At 39.0% G+C, this 21,367-nt stretch overlaps 1 protein-coding gene across 1 annotated transcript in view; it reads right to left on the reverse strand.

The window, feature by feature from the left end:
- Positions 1 to 1,743: 1,743 nt before the first annotated feature.
- Positions 1,744 to 21,367, reverse strand: part of TMEM26 (transmembrane protein 26) — a 51,041-nt gene continuing 31,417 nt past the window's right edge. Inside the window, exons 5-6 of the mRNA XM_074232333.1 lie at positions 15,301 to 15,377; positions 1,744 to 8,710 (exon numbers count right to left, since the gene is read on the reverse strand). Coding sequence (XP_074088434.1) covers positions 8,286 to 8,710; positions 15,301 to 15,377 — 502 coding nt within the window. The 3' untranslated portion in view covers positions 1,744 to 8,285. The remainder of the gene's footprint in view (positions 8,711 to 15,300; positions 15,378 to 21,367) is intronic.

Consider the following 21,367-nt stretch of genomic DNA (forward strand, 5'->3'; position numbering starts at 1 on the left):
GGAGAGACTTAAGGCAGACCAGCCCCACCAGCAGCTGTAGCAGGAATCCAGGAATGAGGTCTGAGGGCCTGCACCCAAGTGGTGGTTATATCCAAGGAAAGAAAGGAGTTTATTTGAGAGATGTTACAAAAATACAGTCAACAGGCCATGGCAAAAGAAGCCATAGCAAAAGATGAGATACAGAGAGTGAGAGATAGTGAGGAATCAAGGCTCACCCTGGGCTAAGAGTTCGGGAAGATGATGTTGCCCCCTACAATAAAAGGGAAGGGAGGAGGGGAGAAGGTTTAGAGGAAAAAGATACTGAGTGTGGTCTGGGGCACATGGAGTTTAAGAATAGGCTTGACTTTGTCAGAAGCAGAGTAGAGAAAGCAGAATCTCATGACTACCATGACCCTGCTAAGAATTCTCTTCTCCAGGGTAACTATTCTATGTCCCTTCAATTGATCCTCATATGAAATTGAGGACCTTCATTCACCATTTAGTTGATCTCTTCTGAATATTCTCTAGAAGGTAGAAATGTTTTTCCTAAATCATGATGCCCATAATGAACTCAACACAGCTCTCCATGAGTGGTCCATCTTGGCCAGAGTAGAGCAAAGCTAATGCCCAAGTATGGATGCCATTCCTCTCTTGATCCAGAATGAGTGCCCATTGGCTGTCTTGACTTCTGGATGGTCCTGTTGACTTTCATTAGGCTTCCAGTCCGTGATCATCCTCACATCTTTGTTTTGTAACTGCTGACCATCTATGCTTCACCCATATTGTCCTTGCAGTGCTTTATTTTTTTCTAACACAAGACTAAGATTATATGTGCCCCTAGCAAATTTCATCTTATCATAAGGTTCTCAAGGTTCAAAGTTGTCGAGATATTTTCAGATCAGGACTTTAGTGTTCTCTCTTCCTCTCTCCCTCTCCTTCTGCTTCTCCCTCTCCCTCTCCCTCTCCTTCTCCTCCCTCTCCCTCTCCCCCACCCACAGTTTTCTATGATTTTCAAATTGAAGAAGCATGACTATTACCCAAATCATTGATAGTAATGTCACATATAATTCCCTGTATCCTTCATGGGGCAAATAAAAATGGAACCTGGCTATTTATAGTTAGGATTCATCTTAAGAACTAAAGTTGATTTAAAAGGGCTGGAGGACAAGAATTTTATCATTTTTCCTATGGAAAAAGAGGACAGAGAGGCATATATTTGTGTTTCTTCTAAATAATTTTAAGTAAATTCTACTTCTGTTGAAAACAGGCCTTAGATATCAACAGGGTCAAGGCCACAACAGAAAAAAATCCATCCGTTAATCAGGTGATTGTGTTACGGCTAACCAGAACTCAGACCTCACCCCCATCCCCACTGAAGCTCGATTATCCCATGGGTTAGAGGAACGAAGACAGACAGGAAATGTTTTATAAATAATTTATATAAAGTATTTAATGCATGTAGTAAACTACAAAAGTCAACTGGAGAAAGTTACATAAATAATTTGGGTGGACAATAATTTGAAGAGAAAAGAAAACTAAGTTTATGTGACTCTGACTTAGGAGTAGATTTGTTGGTTTTATCTTTTTTTTTTAAGATGTTCCAGAAAGAAAATATATCTCAGTACAAGAGAATCCCATGAAATTCCAGTCTTTATCAGTTCACTATTCAAATATTCACGGGAAATTTTCTTAGGATCCTTGTTGTAGAGAAGATATCTGTCCAAGATCCCAAATCATAACTCTCCCACCCCCCACCCCCCCAGTTGCCCAATTATAACCTTAGGTTGAATGACTCAGATAACAGAACTTGCAATGTTCCCAATGTGAAATAAAGCAGCCAGAAGTAAACAAGGGAGGTGACACAACATGGTCAAACAAGGACTGTCAGTCACAAAACCATTTTTAAACATTTTAACGGTAGGCACTATGCTAAGAATTGAACTATATTTGCAGTCCGAGAATCTGGCTTCAAATTCTGTCTTGCCATCGTCAACCTATGTAACTTTAGGTGATGTAGACCACCACCAGGGCCTCAGTTTAATCATCTGTAAAAAGAATGAGATTGAACTAGTTCCCTTCCAAACAACCCAGCTGTGGACCAGAATGGCACCTGAGATTCTAATTCTAACCCAAGATTCTTCATTTCTTGATGACTCAAAGCACTGAGTTCAAATTTTCAATTGTTTTCTGCATTCCAGGGACTGGAGGTTGTAGCCGTGAAAAGAGGAAACAATTTTTTTTAGCTAGGAGACAAAGAGAGAGACAGAGACAGACAGAAAGACGGGAGACAGACAGAGACAGAGAAACAGAAACAAAAACAGAGACAGAAAGAAACAGAGACAGAGAGAAAGAGACAAAGACAGGAAGAGGGAGTAAGACTGTTCTGCAATCAGGTTCTACCTCAAACTCTAGATGTGTGACCCCTCTCTGCGCCTCAGTTTTCTTACTATAAAGTCAGAGGATTGGACTGATGACTTCCAAGTCCTGTTCTTCTCTAAATCTATAACCCTATGATCCAGTGATTCAGTGATCTGTTTGATAATACTCCCAAATGGGAGCAAATAAGACATCTAGAAATGGAGAAGAAAAAAAAAAAGAAAGAGTTTTTAAAACCCTTTCCCAGAAATGGGCCCAAATATGAACTAGTGTTAGGACCCAACTGTAAGGGTGACATGGGAATTCTGAGTCCACCTGCCCACAAGAGTCTGCTCAATGGTTAGGAATGAATAGTAACAGAAGAAATATCTGAATCCCGAATTCTCCGTATATCAACCAAGTCTTGTGGGCGGCCAGCCCAGAGTCCTGAAAGGAGCTCTAGGAGTCTGATAACTTGAGTTCACATCCTGGTCCCAACAATTCCCAACTGTGCAACCCCAGACCAGTTGGTTTCCTTTCCCTCTGAGCCTCAGTTTCCTTCTAAGTCAAATAAGAATAATGCATGCACGACCTACCCTGGAGGGCCAGGGAAAGGATCAAATGAGCAAATATAAAACACTTTACAGCTCTAGAAGCTCTCTATAAATGCCAGCTGTTAATTTTTACAGAGCTGCCACCAGTCTGCAGTTAATCACAACCCCGAGCTGATGGGGAAAGCCCAAGAGCAGAGAAGACTTGATGCATAAAACTCCATTAAGGAGGATGATCCCAAAGTTATGGACCAATAAAAATCACTGCTCTGTTTATTCTGCATCCAGCAACAACTGAAATAAAAACAAACCCCAAAATTCTGATTGATGAGAACCTGCTATTTGGCCCCAATCTGGAATTTCACCCATGGGCTATATGCCCACTAATACAGATCAGCCAATGGCATGGCACAGTCTGGTCCTAGAGAGTTGCTCGGGGCACCGTGAAGTTAAATCATAGAGCAGCCTACTAGAAAAACCATCAGACTTTGAGCCCAGGACCTAAGTTGGAATACCACTTCCGCTATTTATTATCTATGTGATCATGGACAAGTCACTTGACTCCTGTGGACATCAGTTGCCTCATCTTTAAAATTAAGGGGCTGCACTAAGTAGCTTCTAAGGCTCTTCCAAGTTCTCTATCCCAGTCCTATGGATCAGTCAGTGAATGACCTTTTCATGATCCCATAGCTCAGAGACAAAACGTGAACCTGGTTTTTCCCAGAGCTTTTTTGTTCATCTTACTGTCTGCCAATATGGAAATACATTTACAAGAAGACAGAACAAAGCGAAATTATGAATTCAATATTGTCTTTGGGGGGCAAAATAAAAATAGGCATTATTATACTTTGAATTTGGCAAAGTAAAAAAATGCTTTTATTTAAAATTTATAAATATAAAATTTATTTTAAAAATGCTACAAATATTTTCACTCCTAAATCTTGCAACAGTTAACATGTAAGCTAAAAAATCACTGGCATTCCTGTTTCACAGGTAAGATAATAGAAACTTAAGGAAGAGAACAGCAAGCATCCAAATCAGGATTTGAACTCAGGTCTTCCTAATTCCAAATTCTCAACACTGTCCACTGAGCCATCCAGCCCTTCCAAGTGTATTTGTGCCCAATGGATACTGCTTATCCCTTTCCCATTATTCCTATTTCCATGTCCAAAGAAATACATATCCAATGCAAGTAGAAGTCTACTCATCCAAAAGTGATATTTCCTGTTTAGATTTTCCCAGCAGACACAATCATTGCAGAAATTTATCCAATCCTTTAAGCCACTGCTTTTGTTTTCTTTGTGTCTCGGCAAACAGTGAAGATAATCAATGCTTGTTGGTTGATTAATTAATTTACTTCAGTAAATTCTAAGACCCTGGAGGGTAGGAATTATTTGAGTTTCTTCCTTGATTCCCCAGTCTATAGCACAGGACAAACTAAGGGTTTCATAAATGCCTTTTGGTTCATTGATTCTACAGCACTTTATGTCAGTTATCTTCTTTGAGCTTCACAACAACCTTGTGAGCTAGGCACCATTATTAATCCCCTCCTTTTTGAATAGATGATGAAACTGAGGCTCAGGGAGGTTGCTAGTATTAATAGTTACAATTTATAGAGTGCTTTAAGATTTTACAAAAGGTTTTGCATCTATCACATAACAACCCTGTAAAATCAGATTGCCATTTTGTAGATAAGAAAGCTGAGGTGGAGAGTTTAAATAACACAAAAGGTAGTATGGGAAGCCGAGTCTTTCTAACTCCAAATCCAGGATCCCCTCTACTCTACCTTCCAGTTTCCTTGTGGATCTTGCACCAGATCTGAATCACTCTGCATTACCTGATTGATAATAGACACCACAACAATAACCACCACAAACGAAAGCGTATTTGGCAAAGACAAGAATTTGAGTGAACCCCTTGTAGAATTTCCAAAATGTTTTACCCACTTGATGTCATTTCCCCTCCTTCTCTGTCCTCCAGCCCTCCAGACAAATTGGCATCCTGGGCAACACCCTCTTCCCCCGGGCCTTAGAAACCCTCCAGAAGAGGACTGATGATCAGATGCCTTACTTAAGCTCTAAAAACCTATTCAGAAAGCCATGCCAAGTCTCCAATTGGGATCCATCTGAAAATATGCTTACACCAGTTATACCCTTCTTCATACTGAATCTATTTTTGGAGACTTGATGCTTGTTTTCCTGGAAGAAAATATTTAAATGTGAAAATAACGCCAGGAGCAAATCCACAATAACACCCAGCTTACAAGAGACGGAGGAAAATATGCAACGTGGAACCCTACTGCATAGAGACATTTTTAGAAAAGAGCTACTATTTGGCCTCAGTGATTAGTTAGTCATTGTAAATGCCTTGCTTTTTGAAGTTGACGGGCTCCTTACATTCACATAAATATTATATTCCCACTCTTAAAATCATTATGGAAAATTATAAATGCATCCATTGGTTTCAAGTGTAATTACATCCTCATGTTTAAATAAGAAAATAAAGAGAGAGGGAGAGAGCAAGAAGAGGAAGGGGAGAAAGAGAGGAGGGGAAGGAGGGAGGGAAGGAGGGAGGAAGGGGGAGAGAGAGAGAGAGAGAGAGAGAGAGAGAGGGAGAGGGAGGAGGGGGAGAGAGAGAGAAAAACATGTCTGAGAGCAAACAAGGGCTGAGGATGGAACTAAGTGAATTAGATAGTATTTCTTCTTTTTGAGAGCAGAGCATGTCTGCAAAACTGTTTTTCTAACATATCCACAAGATGTGATGTTGGTGGGAAAATTTCAAGAAAGTCCTCTGGCTCAGCTGTTCTTGGGTCACATACAATGCAAGGCCACCTCATGGTTTATCTTTAAAAACCAATTCAATCCCAGATTTTTAGCGAAAGGCTTTCAAAAGCACAACGTGGTTTAAAAATGTTATCACCACATTCATAGGAACAATGGTTTAGATTTGGAAGGGGCCTTAAGACTCATCTTGCCCAGACTTATCATTTTACCAAAGAGGAAACTAAGATCCATGAAAGTGAAACCACTTGATAAAAATCACCCAGGGAGTAAGTAGCAGAGCTAGGAAAGGTTTGGGGTGGGGGTTGTGTTTGGAATCGAATGACATGAGTTTGTTTCCCACCTCATAATTTGGGGTAATCCCTTCATCTCTCTTGGTCTCATTTCTGTTTCTGTCAAAGGAAGATGACCTCTGCCTCCACTTCTGCTCTCCATCTTTGGTTCTGTGAATCAGGGTCCATTGTCTACATTGGCAGAACATAACACAACCTAATAAAGGAACCTTCACCATCTATAAAAGCTGTAGCTTGAATCCTTCCAGGAACAGATAATTCACGATCCCTATAAGGTAAGCCATGCAGGTGGAGCACCTGTAATTGTTATAAAGCTAATGTTCAAATTGAACTAACATCTGTATTCATTGTGATTTCCTACCAATGGTAGAATTCAATATGTTAATATAGACACTAATTATTGGGAAAGACCAAATCAGCCAGGGCAAGAGGCAAGCAAGTTTATGAAAGAAATGAGGTAGATGTTTCTATGTCAGAGAAACCAAGGCCCATTTCTGGGGAGAAAAGAAATGAAATGAATATGAGGTCTTCCTTGCATATGATTCTGCCTGGTTTTTCCTAAATTCAGGCTGGTTCAGGGTTGCCCCAATCTACCATTACCACCAACCCAGGCACATGGTAGTTCAGAAGGAACATCAATGTTATTTTGATATTAGTTACATGCAAGACTAAAGGGGTTCAAAAAAGACAATGAAACCCAGTCAGCTAAGTGGAACAGTACATTTGGAGTTAGGAAGAACTGACTTCAGTCCTGCCTCAGATACCTTAGAAGCTGGATGATCCTGGGATAGAAAGGCAGACCTTTGCCTCAGTTTCTTTATAAAAGAGAGATTATTTCTAGCACCTACCTCATGGATCATTGAGGATCAACTAAGACAATATATAAAAATGATATATAAAAGCTAGCTATTGAATTCAACATTCTTTGTATCAGCACTTTTATGCTGACTTGTCTAGTGACTCAGCAAGGCTCTAGAAGCACAAAGGTCTAGTGTACTTGATCTTGAATCCAAAGACTTGGGTTTGAATCTAGACTCTGATGTTTATAGCTTGTGATCTTAGGATGTTAAGCTCTCTTGGCCTCCATTTACTCATTTTTGATGGTTGATTCCAAGGCCCCATGGAACTCTCCATTTATGATCTTAGGCTCTCTTGGGTCTCATTTCCTAATCTATAAAATTAAAGTTGGACTCAACTAATTGAGTTGTAAACCAACCATAATCTATAATTAGGAAACAGTGGCTGTATACTTCCAAGAATGTAGGAACAGAAACAGTCATTTTCGCCTGGTCAGAGCCAGTGCTTCTGATGCTAGAACTGGTATAACTACAGTCGAAGTAAGGTGACCCAAGGTTGTTTTACAATAATACTATCGATACTTTATAACCAAACTATGTCTTGAGAACTCCTGGGAACAGCACACTGACCAAACATCCATTCCTGATATTGTTGCTATAGATGTTGGCCCCTGTAATGTTGTTTCGACTAATTTGGCATTTTTGTAAAACTAAGAAATAACTTTGGGAAGAATAGGGCTGTACATATAAAAGAAAGGGCTCCCACTGAATTGTATCCAAGTGTCATAATATTTCTTGAGAGTCTCTATACCATTATGAAGGCATCTCTAGGCCCAAAAGCAAGATTATTCTTTTTTCTGGGATGACCTGTACATTTATCCTACAATGAGGTAATTTTTATGACATTTCTTTTCTTTGTTTCATCTGTTTTGCATTCATTGAATGTAACCTTTTATGTCACAAAGCCATAGGTAGAAATGGAAAAGGAGACTTTGTTGTTGGAGACATAGTTCAAGTCTGTATTAGAAGATGATTTTTTTCTTCTTTTTTTCCCTTTATTTTCTTCATCTTTCTATGCATTATTTTCCAAGGACATGTAACCAAAACTTTTGATGTATCATTCATATGAATTCAGAACACTTGGATCTCTGAACTGGTGTTTCCTGATTCCAGCAGATGAAATTTAAAATGACAGCAATCAGCCAAAGAGCCTTTAATCATCACAATCATTTTAAAAAAAATCTCTTGGTGATTCTTCAAAATCTTTCCTTCTTTTTTAAAAATGTTTAAACAAAGTTCTGTACTAAAATGGAAAAAAAGATCAAGTCAAAATGACTTATATTCAGATGCTTTATATAAAAAGACTCAAGTCATGAAAAGATGTAACTTTATAGAAGTTTACTTTCCGGTAAAATGTAAACTCTTTGTGGTCAGGGGATTTTTTTTTTTTTTTTTTGTTTCAGTCTGTTTCCCCTAGAGTGAGGCATAGTATAAACATTTAATAAAGGCTTGGCAGATTGTTGTGAAGACTTAATCTCTATATTCAGCCCACTCCACAGCCTCTGGGGGGTCCTCGAGGGTAAAAGGTCCTTCCTCTGGGTCCTGGCTGGCCCCCATACTGGGGGAAGGTTGGAGTTCCACAGGCTGACTTGGACAGCCGCCTTCTCCTTCCAAGCTTCGAGGCTGCTTCCTCAAGGAGTTCTGAACGTCCAACACCAGGACTACTAAGCGGTAAAGCTGCAACATCACCACAAGGAAGTTCTTGGCAGCAAAGAATACCAGCATCTGGTTGATCACTTGGAAATGGGTCATCAGAATGAGGCGGACAACCAGGAAGGGCCCATCCTGGATGAAGAGGCTGATTCCGATGTTCCAGAGGTCGGTGCTGTACTGGCAGAGGAAGAAACTGATGAAGCCCTTCGATGTCACCGATGAGGGGCAGACAAAATGTTGGACTGTAAACACAAAATTGATCCATTAGTACATTAGTACACTTTTGACAAGTATAGAATATAAGTATAGAATATACGACAGTTTCAGATTTGCCTTTGCCTTTGTAGCTTTGAAGACAAACACTCAACTGGGTGTGTTTCTTTCTCCTCTTGCTATTGTACCTTTAAAGACAAATGGAATTTTGTGAAAAGAGCATTTGGGGCTGGTGATTTGGGGTAACTTTTAACTGTCTTACATGAGGTGTTTTGAGTATGGAGAGAAGCACAATTATGATAATCAAGAAACTGAGGAACCTGTGGGAAAGATAGAAAGAACAAAGATTTTTAAAAAGTTGAATAATTCCATTTCTTCGTAAGTTATTCTATCTTATGTGCATTTCACTCATGTGAGCCTGACTCTGGGAAATAATGTTAACAACTGGGTCCTTTATATTTTGGGTAGTTAATTTTGTTTAATAGATAGCTAAAAACAATTATAATTAATAAATTAATAATAATTAATAATTTATTATGGACCAATCATTCCATACAACTAGCTAAATTACATTCAAAATGATACATTAACCTCTAAGTCAAATTACAACAAATAAAGTACACAGAAAAACATTTTTCTAATGTATTTCTGCTTCAGAGCATTACAGGAGTTTGCAAGGCATTGCTATTGGAGAGCTTATTTCATACAGAATACCTTGGACGGTGCAAAAGAAGCAGAGGGTATCATGCTGACTCTACTCTCAGAGATTTTTCAGTATAACTCTGCCCAGGAAATTTACATAAATATAGGAGTGCAAAGCAAAAATGAAACATCCTTTGCTTAAGAAGTGTACAATCTACAGGAAATGAGCCTAAGGCATGTGCCATAGGGAAGTTCTGGTGAAGACTTGGGAATCATCCATAGTTCATCAGCACTAGAAACGAGAAGTCAGTTAATGACAAAATGGGTGACAGGAGACAAAAGAGGAAAACCAAGGGTTTTGTAAAAAGGAAACTGGAGATGGAGTCTTAACAGAAAAGGTTAAAAGTGCTTGATGCAGGAGAATGCTTAATAGCCACCCATCCCCATCACTCCCCACCCCCAAATGCCATTGCAAAGCCTTACCAATTTGTATCTCGGGAACACTATTAGTTTAATGATGAAGATAAAAAGTTCTATTTCAATGAGTCACAAAATAATCAGAAAAGAACTAGATATTCTGGATGAGAATGAAACATCTCACTAGAGCTCTCTGAGTAGAGATTGACAGTGCCTTGCTTATGCTCTGGAAGGGAAGATTGTTCCAGAATAGGTCTAAATGGCCTCTGATCATTGTTCTAGAACTGGAAATGGTCTCTGAGGTCGTCTATCTCACCCAATTCATTTTAGAGATAAGGAAATTAAGGCCCAGAGAGGTTACATGACTCTCCATGATCTCCTAGGAGACATGTGCCAGACCTTTGATTTGCATGTGGCCCCTCTTTCCGCTAGACCATATCCTTTCCAACTCTTATAGTCTAGGATTTTGCAAGACCATAACTTTCTATTCATTTAAGAAGTCTAGCTCAGGGAATATGGTGATATGCAATAAATTTGCACCCATTTGATGAATCTTAATAATTATTACCCCCCAAAAAGTGCTTGGAAAGGAAGAGATAAGCCAATGATCATTAGCATGATGCCAATGACCTAATTTAGGGCACACAAAGAGACAGAAAGACTTGGAGTCTAGAGCTAATTCCAGACTGTTGATTAAGTAACGAGGTTCTGAGATGGCCTCAGGAGTTAACCAGGATCAAAACCTTGGCCAAGTCCAGAACCCTATTTTTATTATCCCCCTACCAGAGGTGGAGAGGATACTCAGCATCATTCAGTTAAAATAATGTAGGACCAGAAAGATATCTATTTATTATCAATGGAGAAAGGCTTTGGTATGGTAGAAATAACAATAACACTGACTTCTGGTGAGACTTAGTTTGAATTCTACCTCTGACAACATAGAAGTTTCTTCATTTTCTTGGGACTCAGTTTTGTCTATCTGTAAAACAGAAGGTAGGTAATATCTACAATGCCTACCTTCTGGGAAGGAAAAGGTGATGTGAGATAAAACTCTAGATGTGTTGGTATTTCAAAGTTCTGCATTTTCTAAGGTCTACACTCCAACAATGATCTAAAAGATGAGATATCCTGGTTTTGTTTTTGTTTTATTTTTGAAATAGTCTTTAATAAACCAACTGTGTGCTCATGATATTTTTCTAATGTAAAAAAAACTTCGCGATCAACACAATGGCTATTTTACTGTTTTTGTCTTCATTTCTTGTTGTGTTTCACTGTTTAAAGGGAAGATAGAAATAATTACCACACAAAAGGCAATTTAATCAACAGTTGAAACTTTTTATTTTAATTTCTCTACTGTAAACTGAATTCAGGGTCAAGGGTAATCCTTTCATAAGAGTTCTGGTTCTCATTTGGGCCTCCTGAACAAAGGGAGGGCCTCTTCCTAATAAAGTCTGCAGAGATTCTCTAGTGGCTTCGAGCAATGCCAAAAGAATGTGCCCTTTGCTGGGAGGACAATAGCAGCTGACTGTGAAGGCCCTTGCTACTTCTGGGGCCAAGATGGCAGAGTGAGGATAGACCCCTTTGAATACCTTCCAAGCAACTAGAAAATCACATCAGAATTGGTAGGAGCAGTTTTCTAGCCCAAAAGGAAAGATTTGTCTCACTTGGTGTGGTCCAAGACAATTTGGAACTCAAAACTTTAAATAAAAATATTAAAAAATTTTTAAAAAGAATTATTGTAATTATTATTACTATTATCAAAGTGTGCTCCAAGGTCTTAAGGAAATTGTAATGCACTTCTAATGACCTCTGACTTTCCTTTGAATTAAACGTTCATATTTTTAATACAAAAAAAAAGGCCCACTCTTCTTCATGACTCTGACAGCTGCAGGACATTATCGTCTCTGAAAGTTTACAGAATCTGCTTCTGAAATAAGAGTTTTTTTCAGTGAATCTACAAACCACAAGAAGTGACAAAGAGCAGGATAAGCTCTTGTGGGCAGTCCAGCTGGGGCTTGGCATTGGCTCTTCCTGAGAACCAGTTGGGCAATGGTCACTTGAAGATATCTGGAGATGATGGGGCCTGACTTCTAAAGCAGAAGAGTCCCAGTTTGGTGGGGGACACATCCACTGCCCATGCCTTGACACATGTGTGGAATGTGTACTTAATCCTTTGTTTTTTCTTGTTCCTAGAATGAACTTGCCATTAACTTAAAGCATGGGGGGGGGGTTGCTGTCATCAAAGGGAACGATGACCTGAAAACAATGTTAAGTCTATCAAAATAGCAGGCATGACCTCTTTGACCTTTGAGACTCCTACTTGAAAACCCTGGTCAGCTGGCCTGACCTATACAATCAGGAACCCAAGTGGTCTACTCTTCTTAACTTTTTTTTTTTTACCGTCTCTCTTATGTATTGTAACTTCTTTTAATAAATCTCTTATTTTCTTTCCAAAAATAATTAGCAGGCATGAGTTAAAATGAATGGACAGTCCATGAGATTCACTGGTATCACAACCTATAAGCATTCATTAAGTCCCTACTATGATTATTGTATAAGTGCTAGTGATGTAAAGACAGCCCTTGGAGAAGTTCACATTCTAATAGGAAGAGATAACATACAAATAATTATGTACATATAAGATCTACACATGTAAATGGAAAAGGGCCCAAAAGGCTTCCTACAGAAGGTTGGCTTTGAAATTGGTCTTCAGAGAAGTCAGGGAAGGCAGGAGACAGAAGTGAAGAAGAGGATTACCACCCAGAGGACAGCCAGAGAAAAAGCTATTGTTGCTATTGTTCGTTTGTTGTTTTTGTTGTCAATCCTTTGTTTTTTGAAGGTGACCCATGGCCAGAATTAGGGAGATATAGAGTTATGTGCAAAGAGTCCAGGACGCAGAGGCAGAGTATAGAAGTATAAAAGTATAAAAAGAAGCCAAAGGTAGGAAGGTCCCAGGGTGTGAAGAAATGTATAATTAATAGAATTTTATATTTGATGCTAGATGTAAAGGGAGACAACGGTGACATCGTTAGACCTGAGCTTTAGGAAGATCACTTTGGCAGAAAAATAGAGGATGAGTCATTATAGAAGAGGCTTGAGTCAGGAAGACCAAACGCTGAGCTCCATATTTAGTGCAGTATTGCAATAACACCTGCAGTAAGGAAAACCTGCTTCATGGTGGGAGCTGTGTGATTAGAGAAAGGCAGGTAAAGGTAGAAAGGATGAGACTTGGCAGACTTGAGAAGGACCTTCATGTTGTTGGAGGAGGTGGATGAGAGTGACACAGGATACGAGAGTACATAAAAAACAACAAGCCCTAGCTCTAAAACCGGAACAATACCGCCATTTCAGAGACGCGGAAACTGGGCAGAATGGGGTCTACCCCTGAGCATGGCGGAAAGTGTCTAGACTTCTATTCATGAGACTTTGGGCAAAGAGCCCCCCCCTTTATGTTTTAGGTTCTTCAACTAGAGGTAATTGAAGATGGATTGCAAGGTCTCTTCCAGCTTTAAATGTACGTCGCTATGTTCAGGCCAATTAACTTGCTCATAGTCCGGAAAGGAGTAAGCAACAGAGGTGACATTTGAACTAAGGTCCCAAGCTATATTGTGAGTTGTAGTGTTAGAAGGAGACATCTCCTTGTTGAGATGACTAACTTATCCATTTCATTGACTTTCCAACAAAAGCACTATCATCATCTCATTAATTCTGACAAGAGTGTGTATGCACAGAATTACATAGAAGTATTTTTTCTTTTCCAGGAGGCCTTTCTTGGAGCCTCAAGTTACTACTGCATCTCTTCTAAAGCTAGCTTTTATCTACTCTGTATATAACTTGAATGTTCTGATTTTTATATATTGTTATCCCCAAGAGAATATAAACTCTTAGAGGATGGGGGGGGTGTTTTTGTTTTTTTTCTATTTATTCTGGAAACTTACAATGTGTCTGTTATATTGTAGGCACTTAAATGCTTTCTTGATTGATTGATTTTTAGCAAATAGGAGTTGGTATGAGATGAATTTGGGGAATTATTCAGGGCTTTTCATCCAAGAATACAATCACAAGATTTTTCTTTTGAAAGTTGGAAGAAATTGTGAAGAACATCTAGACTAATCCATACATAAAAGGAATCCCCACTATAACATGCCTGATAACAGATTGGCATCTGAACTCTGATTGAAAAACCTTCAATGAATGCCAAGTCTCTCTTCCTCAAATGGAGTGTGTGTGTGTGTGTGTGTGTGTGTGTGTGTGTGTGTGTGTGTGTTTGTGTGTGTGTCTGTGTGAGTGTGTGTGTGTGTGTGTGTGTGTGTGAGAGAGAGAGAGAGAGAGAATGAGAGAGAGAGAGAGTTTGTCTTGGAGACATAAGATCAGCTGCTTTAAAATTAGAATGAAAGGAATTTTAGTAATGAAGAAAATGGAATGAATGAGGAAAAGGAAATGCAGCAAACAGAAGCTGGGGCCAGACATCAGTGAAGTGAAGATTCAGGCAGACCCAGAGAGATGACCACAGTAGAATAGAGGGGCCTTGATCATTATGGATCAGCCCTGGGTCATCAGCACAGAGGAACAGAAATGGCTTTGGGATCAGAGAAACCACATTCAAATTCTGGCTTTATCCCCTTCAGCAGCATTCCTTTTCAGTATCCTCATTTGTAAAATGTGGGGGTGGAACAAGATAATCAGATTTTTTATGGCTCATTATCTATTAAGGGAGGAAGCTTAGATCATTTTAGGCTCAGGGCTGGCAGCCTAGATCCATTCTAAAACAGATCCAACTGGGTGCTGAGGTTCATTAAAAAAGAAACACTAAAATTCTTAGTATGGATCCTAGATTATCTTCATCTCTCTGCAGTTGAAAAATGGCCTTAACTTGCCAAGAATTCCTAGATTGTGGACAAATCCAGGGTCCTCCCTGGTCACATGAAATCCTTATCTACTTTCCCTCTTGAAATCACTAAAAATCAAGACAGATATGAAAATTATTTATTTTCAATTTCTAAAGGTTTAATGGTTGAATTCTATAATGGCTGTTTTGCTAACTCTGGTAAACCTACCTAAGTAATAGTAATGAATGAATAGGGGATCCCATGCTATGCTCAGGGTTGTGGCAACCTTTTATTTCTTTGGGCCCCTGGCCATTTCCATTAAAGCAATACTAAGTGCCTACTATGTGCCAAGGATTATGCTAGTTACTAGGGAACCAAAGGCAAAAATAACCCCTGATGTGGGGCTTTTCATTGAAAGAGAGACAGAGAGACAGAAATGGGCATGGGAATGGGGGGAGAGACAGATAGATTCAGAGACAGAAGAGAAAGCAAAGGAGGAGAAAGGAAGAGGGAGAAGGAAAAGATGTTTACGATAAAGTATATGCAAACCTTATACAAACTAAAGAAAACAATTTCAAAGGGAGGGAATATTCATAATGAGGTTTGTGACAACAGAGCTGGGCTTTGACCAAAGCAAGAGTAAAGATGGGCATGCCAGGCAGGGCAGTCCATTCAGGCAAAGGCAGGTAGGAAAGAGATAATATCATTTATAGAGCAAAACAAACACTAACCTGCAAGGTCAAGTGGAAACTGTAGCATGCTCCAGGTCCAAATGGTAAGAATTGCGTAAACAAGTGCAGAATTATTTCTGGGAGAAACACAACATTCGATAATGTTCATAAAAGCATTGAAGAAGTGGACAGTCTTCCCCAAGCCTCCACTCAATAGGTTTTCTTGTGGGGTGGGGGATCAGGGGTGGAGATTTACTCATTTGAAGCTACAAGTCACATGGCAGTATGCTGAAGATATGGATAAATTGAAGAAATGATGGTGTCCTGCCTCATTGCTTCAAGGATTCAATTCATCACAATTTATCAAGTTTGGCCGGTGAATTTTTTCTCCTCCTGATTTCTGCTCCCTCCCCTATGAAATAAGGGAGCACATCTAGATGATAGGTGATCCAGATCTCCTGACATGTTTAATAAAGCAACCAATAAGTATATTTTATATGGATGACAACTGTGGATCAGAGTTGGCTTCAAGGTCAGAAGGACTCAAGTTTAAACCATGCCTTTGCCACATACTACAGGACCCTGGATAAGCCACCTCATCTCTAAGAACCCCACCCAGGAAGCTCTCTAAGATGAGAATTTGCAGAGGGAGATCTCACCCATGATATCAAAAATTTGGTTGGAAAAAAAAATGGAAGGCACTGGGGTTAAAAAAGACAAAAAAGCAAATAATTCTATTCATACAGGGAAAAAATGCATTCATTCACAATGCAATTTTGCAATGGGGGTGGGGGGGAGGTAAGAAAATCCTCACATAAAAAACAGCCAATTTAGCTGTGTGGCCTTGGGCAAGCCGCATAACCCCATTTGCCTTGCAAAAAAAAAAAACCTAAAAAAAAACAAAACAAAACAAACAGCCAATCGAATTTCATTAAGGTGGGTTTTCCTTCTTATCAATATAGATCACAAGTTCTTTATATTCCAGCAGATGGACTTTGAAGAGCCAGGGTGGGGTGGTTCAATAGCTCAATACCCTTTAGTCAGTCTTGGGATGAGCTCTCTCTGAAGTTGGTTGTTGTATATTCCTTTCAGTCCTGTCTCCCTCCCCATTTGGGATTTTCTTGGCAAAAATGCCAAAATCATTTGTCATTTCCTTTTCCAGTTCATTGTACAGATGAAGCAACTGAGGCCAAGAGAGTTAAGTGATGTGCCCAGGGTCTTACAGCTAATCAGTATCTGTGGCTGAATTTGAACCCAGATCTTCCTGCCTCCACGTCCTGCACTCTGCCTGCTGCATCACCTAGCTAGCCCAATGACACCAATTTTAATTACAAGTAAGAAAACTGAGGCTCTAGGATTTGCCTAGATTGAGGGATCCCCTCCCTCTTCTTTTCCCCCACCCCCAAATCTTCAGATTCTTTAAGCAAATATCCTCACTCAAGGGTAAAGCAAAGTACAAGCCTTCTCTTCTTGCCCTGGCATTGTAGTCAATGGCCGCAACTGTATTTCTTAGCATCAACATGCTGCATTAACAGGTTGGGATAGTTTTTAAAGAGCTGATTCTATCTGTACCTACAATTAAAGATGCATCCCTTTGTATGTACCAATGACACGGGAACACATCCAAAATATGAGAAGAGAGGGGGTTGGGAAATTATGAAACAATTTTTAAAAAGATATTTGACTTCCCAGGATGTTTGAGGTAGACAGATTGAAGTCATTAGGCCAGAGAGGGGCCAGATAAATCTAAACCAATGGAGATGAATAGGATAGAAATAAATCACCAAGATCAGATGGCATCTACCCAAAAGTTCTGATAAAAAGAAAGAAAGAAAGAAAAAGTTTTGATGGAACTTCAGATGGAAATTGTCCAATACAGATGGGGTGTTGATGTATCTCCATTAAATGTGTACTATTGCCTCCATATTGGAAAAGATGAAAGAATACTTGGATTGAATGACAGATCCAGGTACAAATGCCCAAATATGGGCATCTTCTTCCTCTCTCACCCAATTTTCATCCATTGGTCAAACAATGTCATAGTTTTTTTGTTTTTTTTTCAAGGCAAATGGAGTTAAGTTGCTTGCCCAAGGCCACACAGTGTCTGAGGCCGGATTTGAACTCAAGTACTCCTGACTTTAGGGCCGGTGCTCTATCCACTGCACCACCTAGCCGCCCCAATGTCATAATTTTTACAGAGAAAATAAAGTCCAATGAATGGGTTTACTTTATAAGTGCATAAATAAAAACAGTTCACTTTTCTTTAGCATATTAAAATTTGTTTTATAGATCTTATCTCATCTGAATCTCACAAAAAAGTTCTGAAAATTAGATTTTATCTGTTCCTCCACTTTACAAATAAGGAAGCTGAGTTTGGGGGCATTATGAGTCTCAACTATTTAACCAAGATCATATCATACTATAGTTATATTTATTTAGTAATATTAGTTCTATTCATTATTGTCTGACCTGGACAACTCAGGGTGCCATAGTGGAAGATGCGAAGGAAGATCTAAGATCAGCCAGCCATAGAAAAGGCAAGGTTTCGAAATCCAAAGAAAATCAAGGGCAGAGCTAGGAGGGGATAAAAGCAACTGAGGCTGTAAGAGAAGATGGCCAAAAAAAATGAGGGGGGGGAGTGGTTTGGGGTAAAGATAACAAAAATGTCACAGATATTTAATTCTCCGACCTATTTACTTGGACTATTTTCTCACTGGTTGGGAGTTGGATTCTAAAGAAAGCTGAGAGATACTCTTTGAAATTGTGTTACTTGAGGAAATTTTTGAGAGTCCCTTGGACAGCAAGGAGACCAAACTAGTGGATACTTAAAGAAGTTAATTCATACTATTTACTGGAAAATCAAAAACTGAAGTTGAAGCTTAGGTAATATGACTACATAATGAGAAGGGACTCATTAGAAAAGACCTTGATGGACTAGTTTACTACTCAGATCTATGGAAAGGGAAGCAGTTTATGACCAAGAAAGAGGTGGAGAACATCAGTATAAACAAACTAGATGATTTCAATTACATTAAATTAAAAAAACTTTTGCACAGACAAAACCACTGTAACCAAGATCAAAACAAATGTAGTAAACTGGGAAACCATCTTTACAACTAATGTTTCTGACAAAGGACTCATTTCTAAAATATACAGAGAACTGAGTCAAATTTTAAAAAAAAGTCATTCCCCAATTGACAAATGGTCAAAGGATATGCAAAGGCAATTTACAGATGAGGAGATCAAAGCAATCCATAGTCATATGAAAAATTGATCCAAATCATTACTTATTAGAGAATGCAAATTAAAGCTTCTTTGAGATACCATCTCACACCTCTCAGACTGGCCAATATGACCAGAAAGGATAATGATCATTTTTGGAAGGGTTGTGGGAAATCTGAGACACTATTACACTGTTGGTGGAGCTGTGAACTCATCCAACCTTTCTGGAGATCAATTTGGAATTACTCCCAAAGGGCAACAAAAATGTGCACGCCCTTTGATTCATCAATACCACTCACTACTGGGTCTATACGCTGAAGAGATGATGGAAAAGGGTAAAAACATCACTTGTACAAAAATATTCATAGCAGCCCTATTTGTGGTGGCAAAGAATTGGAAATCAAGTAAATGTCCTTCAATTGGGGAATGGTTTAGCAAACTGTGGTCTACATATGTCATGGAACACTATTGTTCTATTAGAAACCAGGAGGGATGGGAATTCAGGGAAGCCTGGAGGGATTTGCATGAACTGATGCTGAGAGAGATGAACAGAATCAGAAACATTATACACCTTGACAGCAACATGGGGGCGATGATCAACCTTGATGGACTCACTCATTCCATCAGTGCCACAATCAGGGAAAATTTGGAGCTGTCTGCAATGGAGAATACCATCTGTTTTCAGAGAAAGAACTGTGGAGTTTGAACAAAGACCAAGGACTATTACATTTAATTTAGAAAAAAAACTGATATCTTATTGTCTGATCTTTTTTTATCTCTTAAACTTTGTTTTTTTCCTTAAGGATATGATTTCTCTCTCATTACATTCAATTTGGATCAATGTATATCATGGAAATAATGTAAAGACTGGCAGACTGCCTTCTGTGGAGGGTGGGGGAGGGAATAAGATTAGGGGAAAAATTGTAAAACTCAAATTAAATAAAATCTTTAAAAAAGAGCTTGATGTTGGGAAAGATTGAAGGCAAAAGGAAAATGCGATGACAGCAAATGAGATGGATAGATGGTGACATGGAAAGAACATGAATGTGGACAGAGATAATGGAGAGATAATGGAGATAGTGGGGTCACAAAGAGTCAGTCCCAACTGAATGACTTAACTACCACAATTTTCTTCTAGATTTAACATGAGGAACATGAGGAAGTGTTGTTCTACTCAGGCTTGTAATTTCACAGGTATGGGGAGAGTCCTTGTGTGGAAAGTCCCTCTCCTGAGTCAGATTAGGAAATCCTTTGTAACTTCTACTTCTAGGGAGTAGCTGGGGCAGGGAGACGTTCAGTGTCATATCCAAAGAACAGGGAAATGGGCTACATATTGTACAAGAGGAAATGAGTAATTACTGGTATGGGAATCAGCAGAATTAACTGTCTGTGTGAGTCCAGACCTCTCCAAGTCTCCAAGAAGAGAAAGATGATCAACGATGTGAAGAGACTGAAGGACTTTTGTTAATCTCAGAAAAGTAAAATTATTGGAGGAAGATTTCTTCAAACTTGAAAGATAAAGTTTCAGCACAAGTAGGATGAAAGCACAACGGACAGAGCAAACACCCAGTTAACAAATGAAGATGAAACTCAACAGATAAATGAGACAATTATATAAATGCATAGAGGATAAAGGAGTTGGAGAGGTTTCCATAATATGTATACATATATATATATATATATATATATATATATAATATGTAATATATGTTAATGGAATAGAATTATTATAGCCTAGACTTTAGAAAACACACTGCCCAGTGAGTCAGAGGGGTTTGGACTCAATGACCTATAAAGATTCTAAGAAATAATTATATAGATTTAGAGGCAAAAATCATCTACTCTAACACACCCATTGTATTTATTAGAAAAATGAATTCCACAGAAGTGAAAAGAATTGCTCCAAATTTCATAGGCAGTAAGTGGAACAAGCAGTGATTAAATCCAGAATCAATGATTCAAAGTGGAGTGCTCTTTTTCCTTTACCACTTAGAATCTGGTGGAGGGTTACTTTAATTCTTATATCATGAAGTATGTTCAGGCGTCCCCTTGTGATTTCCTCTGCTTGGTCAATGGCATGAGTGACTCCTTTCTTGTCCCAGCTGTGCCCATCCCAATTCCCTACATGGATACCTATGCCCTAGCAGAGTTGGGTTTTCGTGGCCAGATTTTATCACTGGTATTTTCATCCAGCCATATGCCTCATTCTGGGGCACATGAGCTACAACTGAATGAACACTAGATCTGGATTTAGAAAAAACTGGCTTCACATTCTGCTTCCTCCTCCCATGACCCGAGTGACCTTGGTCTAAGTCAATTCATCGTGCTGACCCTCAGTTTCAAAGTAGCATAGAATTAGAAATGGAAGAAGCTTTAGAGGTCATTGAGTCCAACCCCCTCATTTTACAGCCAGAGAACACAAAGTCCAGGGAAGTGACTTATCTGGGGATAAGTATCAGATACCCAGTATCTGAGACACGAAGTCTTCCTGATTTCTGAGTCTAGTTCCCTATCCATCATGCTGCCTCTCAAATGTGAAAAAGAGGGTGTATCTCTTGATGATGTCTAAGAGCCAGTTCAGCCCTAAGTCATGTCCCCATGAGCTTTGGTCTTGTCTCATTAATTTGTTTATTTGTCCTCTTACTTCCATTTCACATCATAGACTATATCTTTCAATTCCCTATAACTATTATATCTATCTATTATAGGATCATAAAGATTATTTAATCTATGTCAATATACCAATTAATCTGTCATTTCATTAATATGGGGATTTCCTCCAATGATAGAGACTACAAGCCATTCATTCCTACCTAAAACTTGTGACACTTGTGTAGCCCCCTCCTTGTCAACCATAGGGGGTCATCCAATAAATCATGGATCTTCTTATTTTCTCCTGAACTTT

Source organism: Macrotis lagotis, chromosome 4 (genome assembly GCF_037893015.1).
Source record: "Macrotis lagotis isolate mMagLag1 chromosome 4, bilby.v1.9.chrom.fasta, whole genome shotgun sequence".
NCBI lineage: Eukaryota > Metazoa > Chordata > Mammalia > Peramelemorphia > Peramelidae > Macrotis > Macrotis lagotis.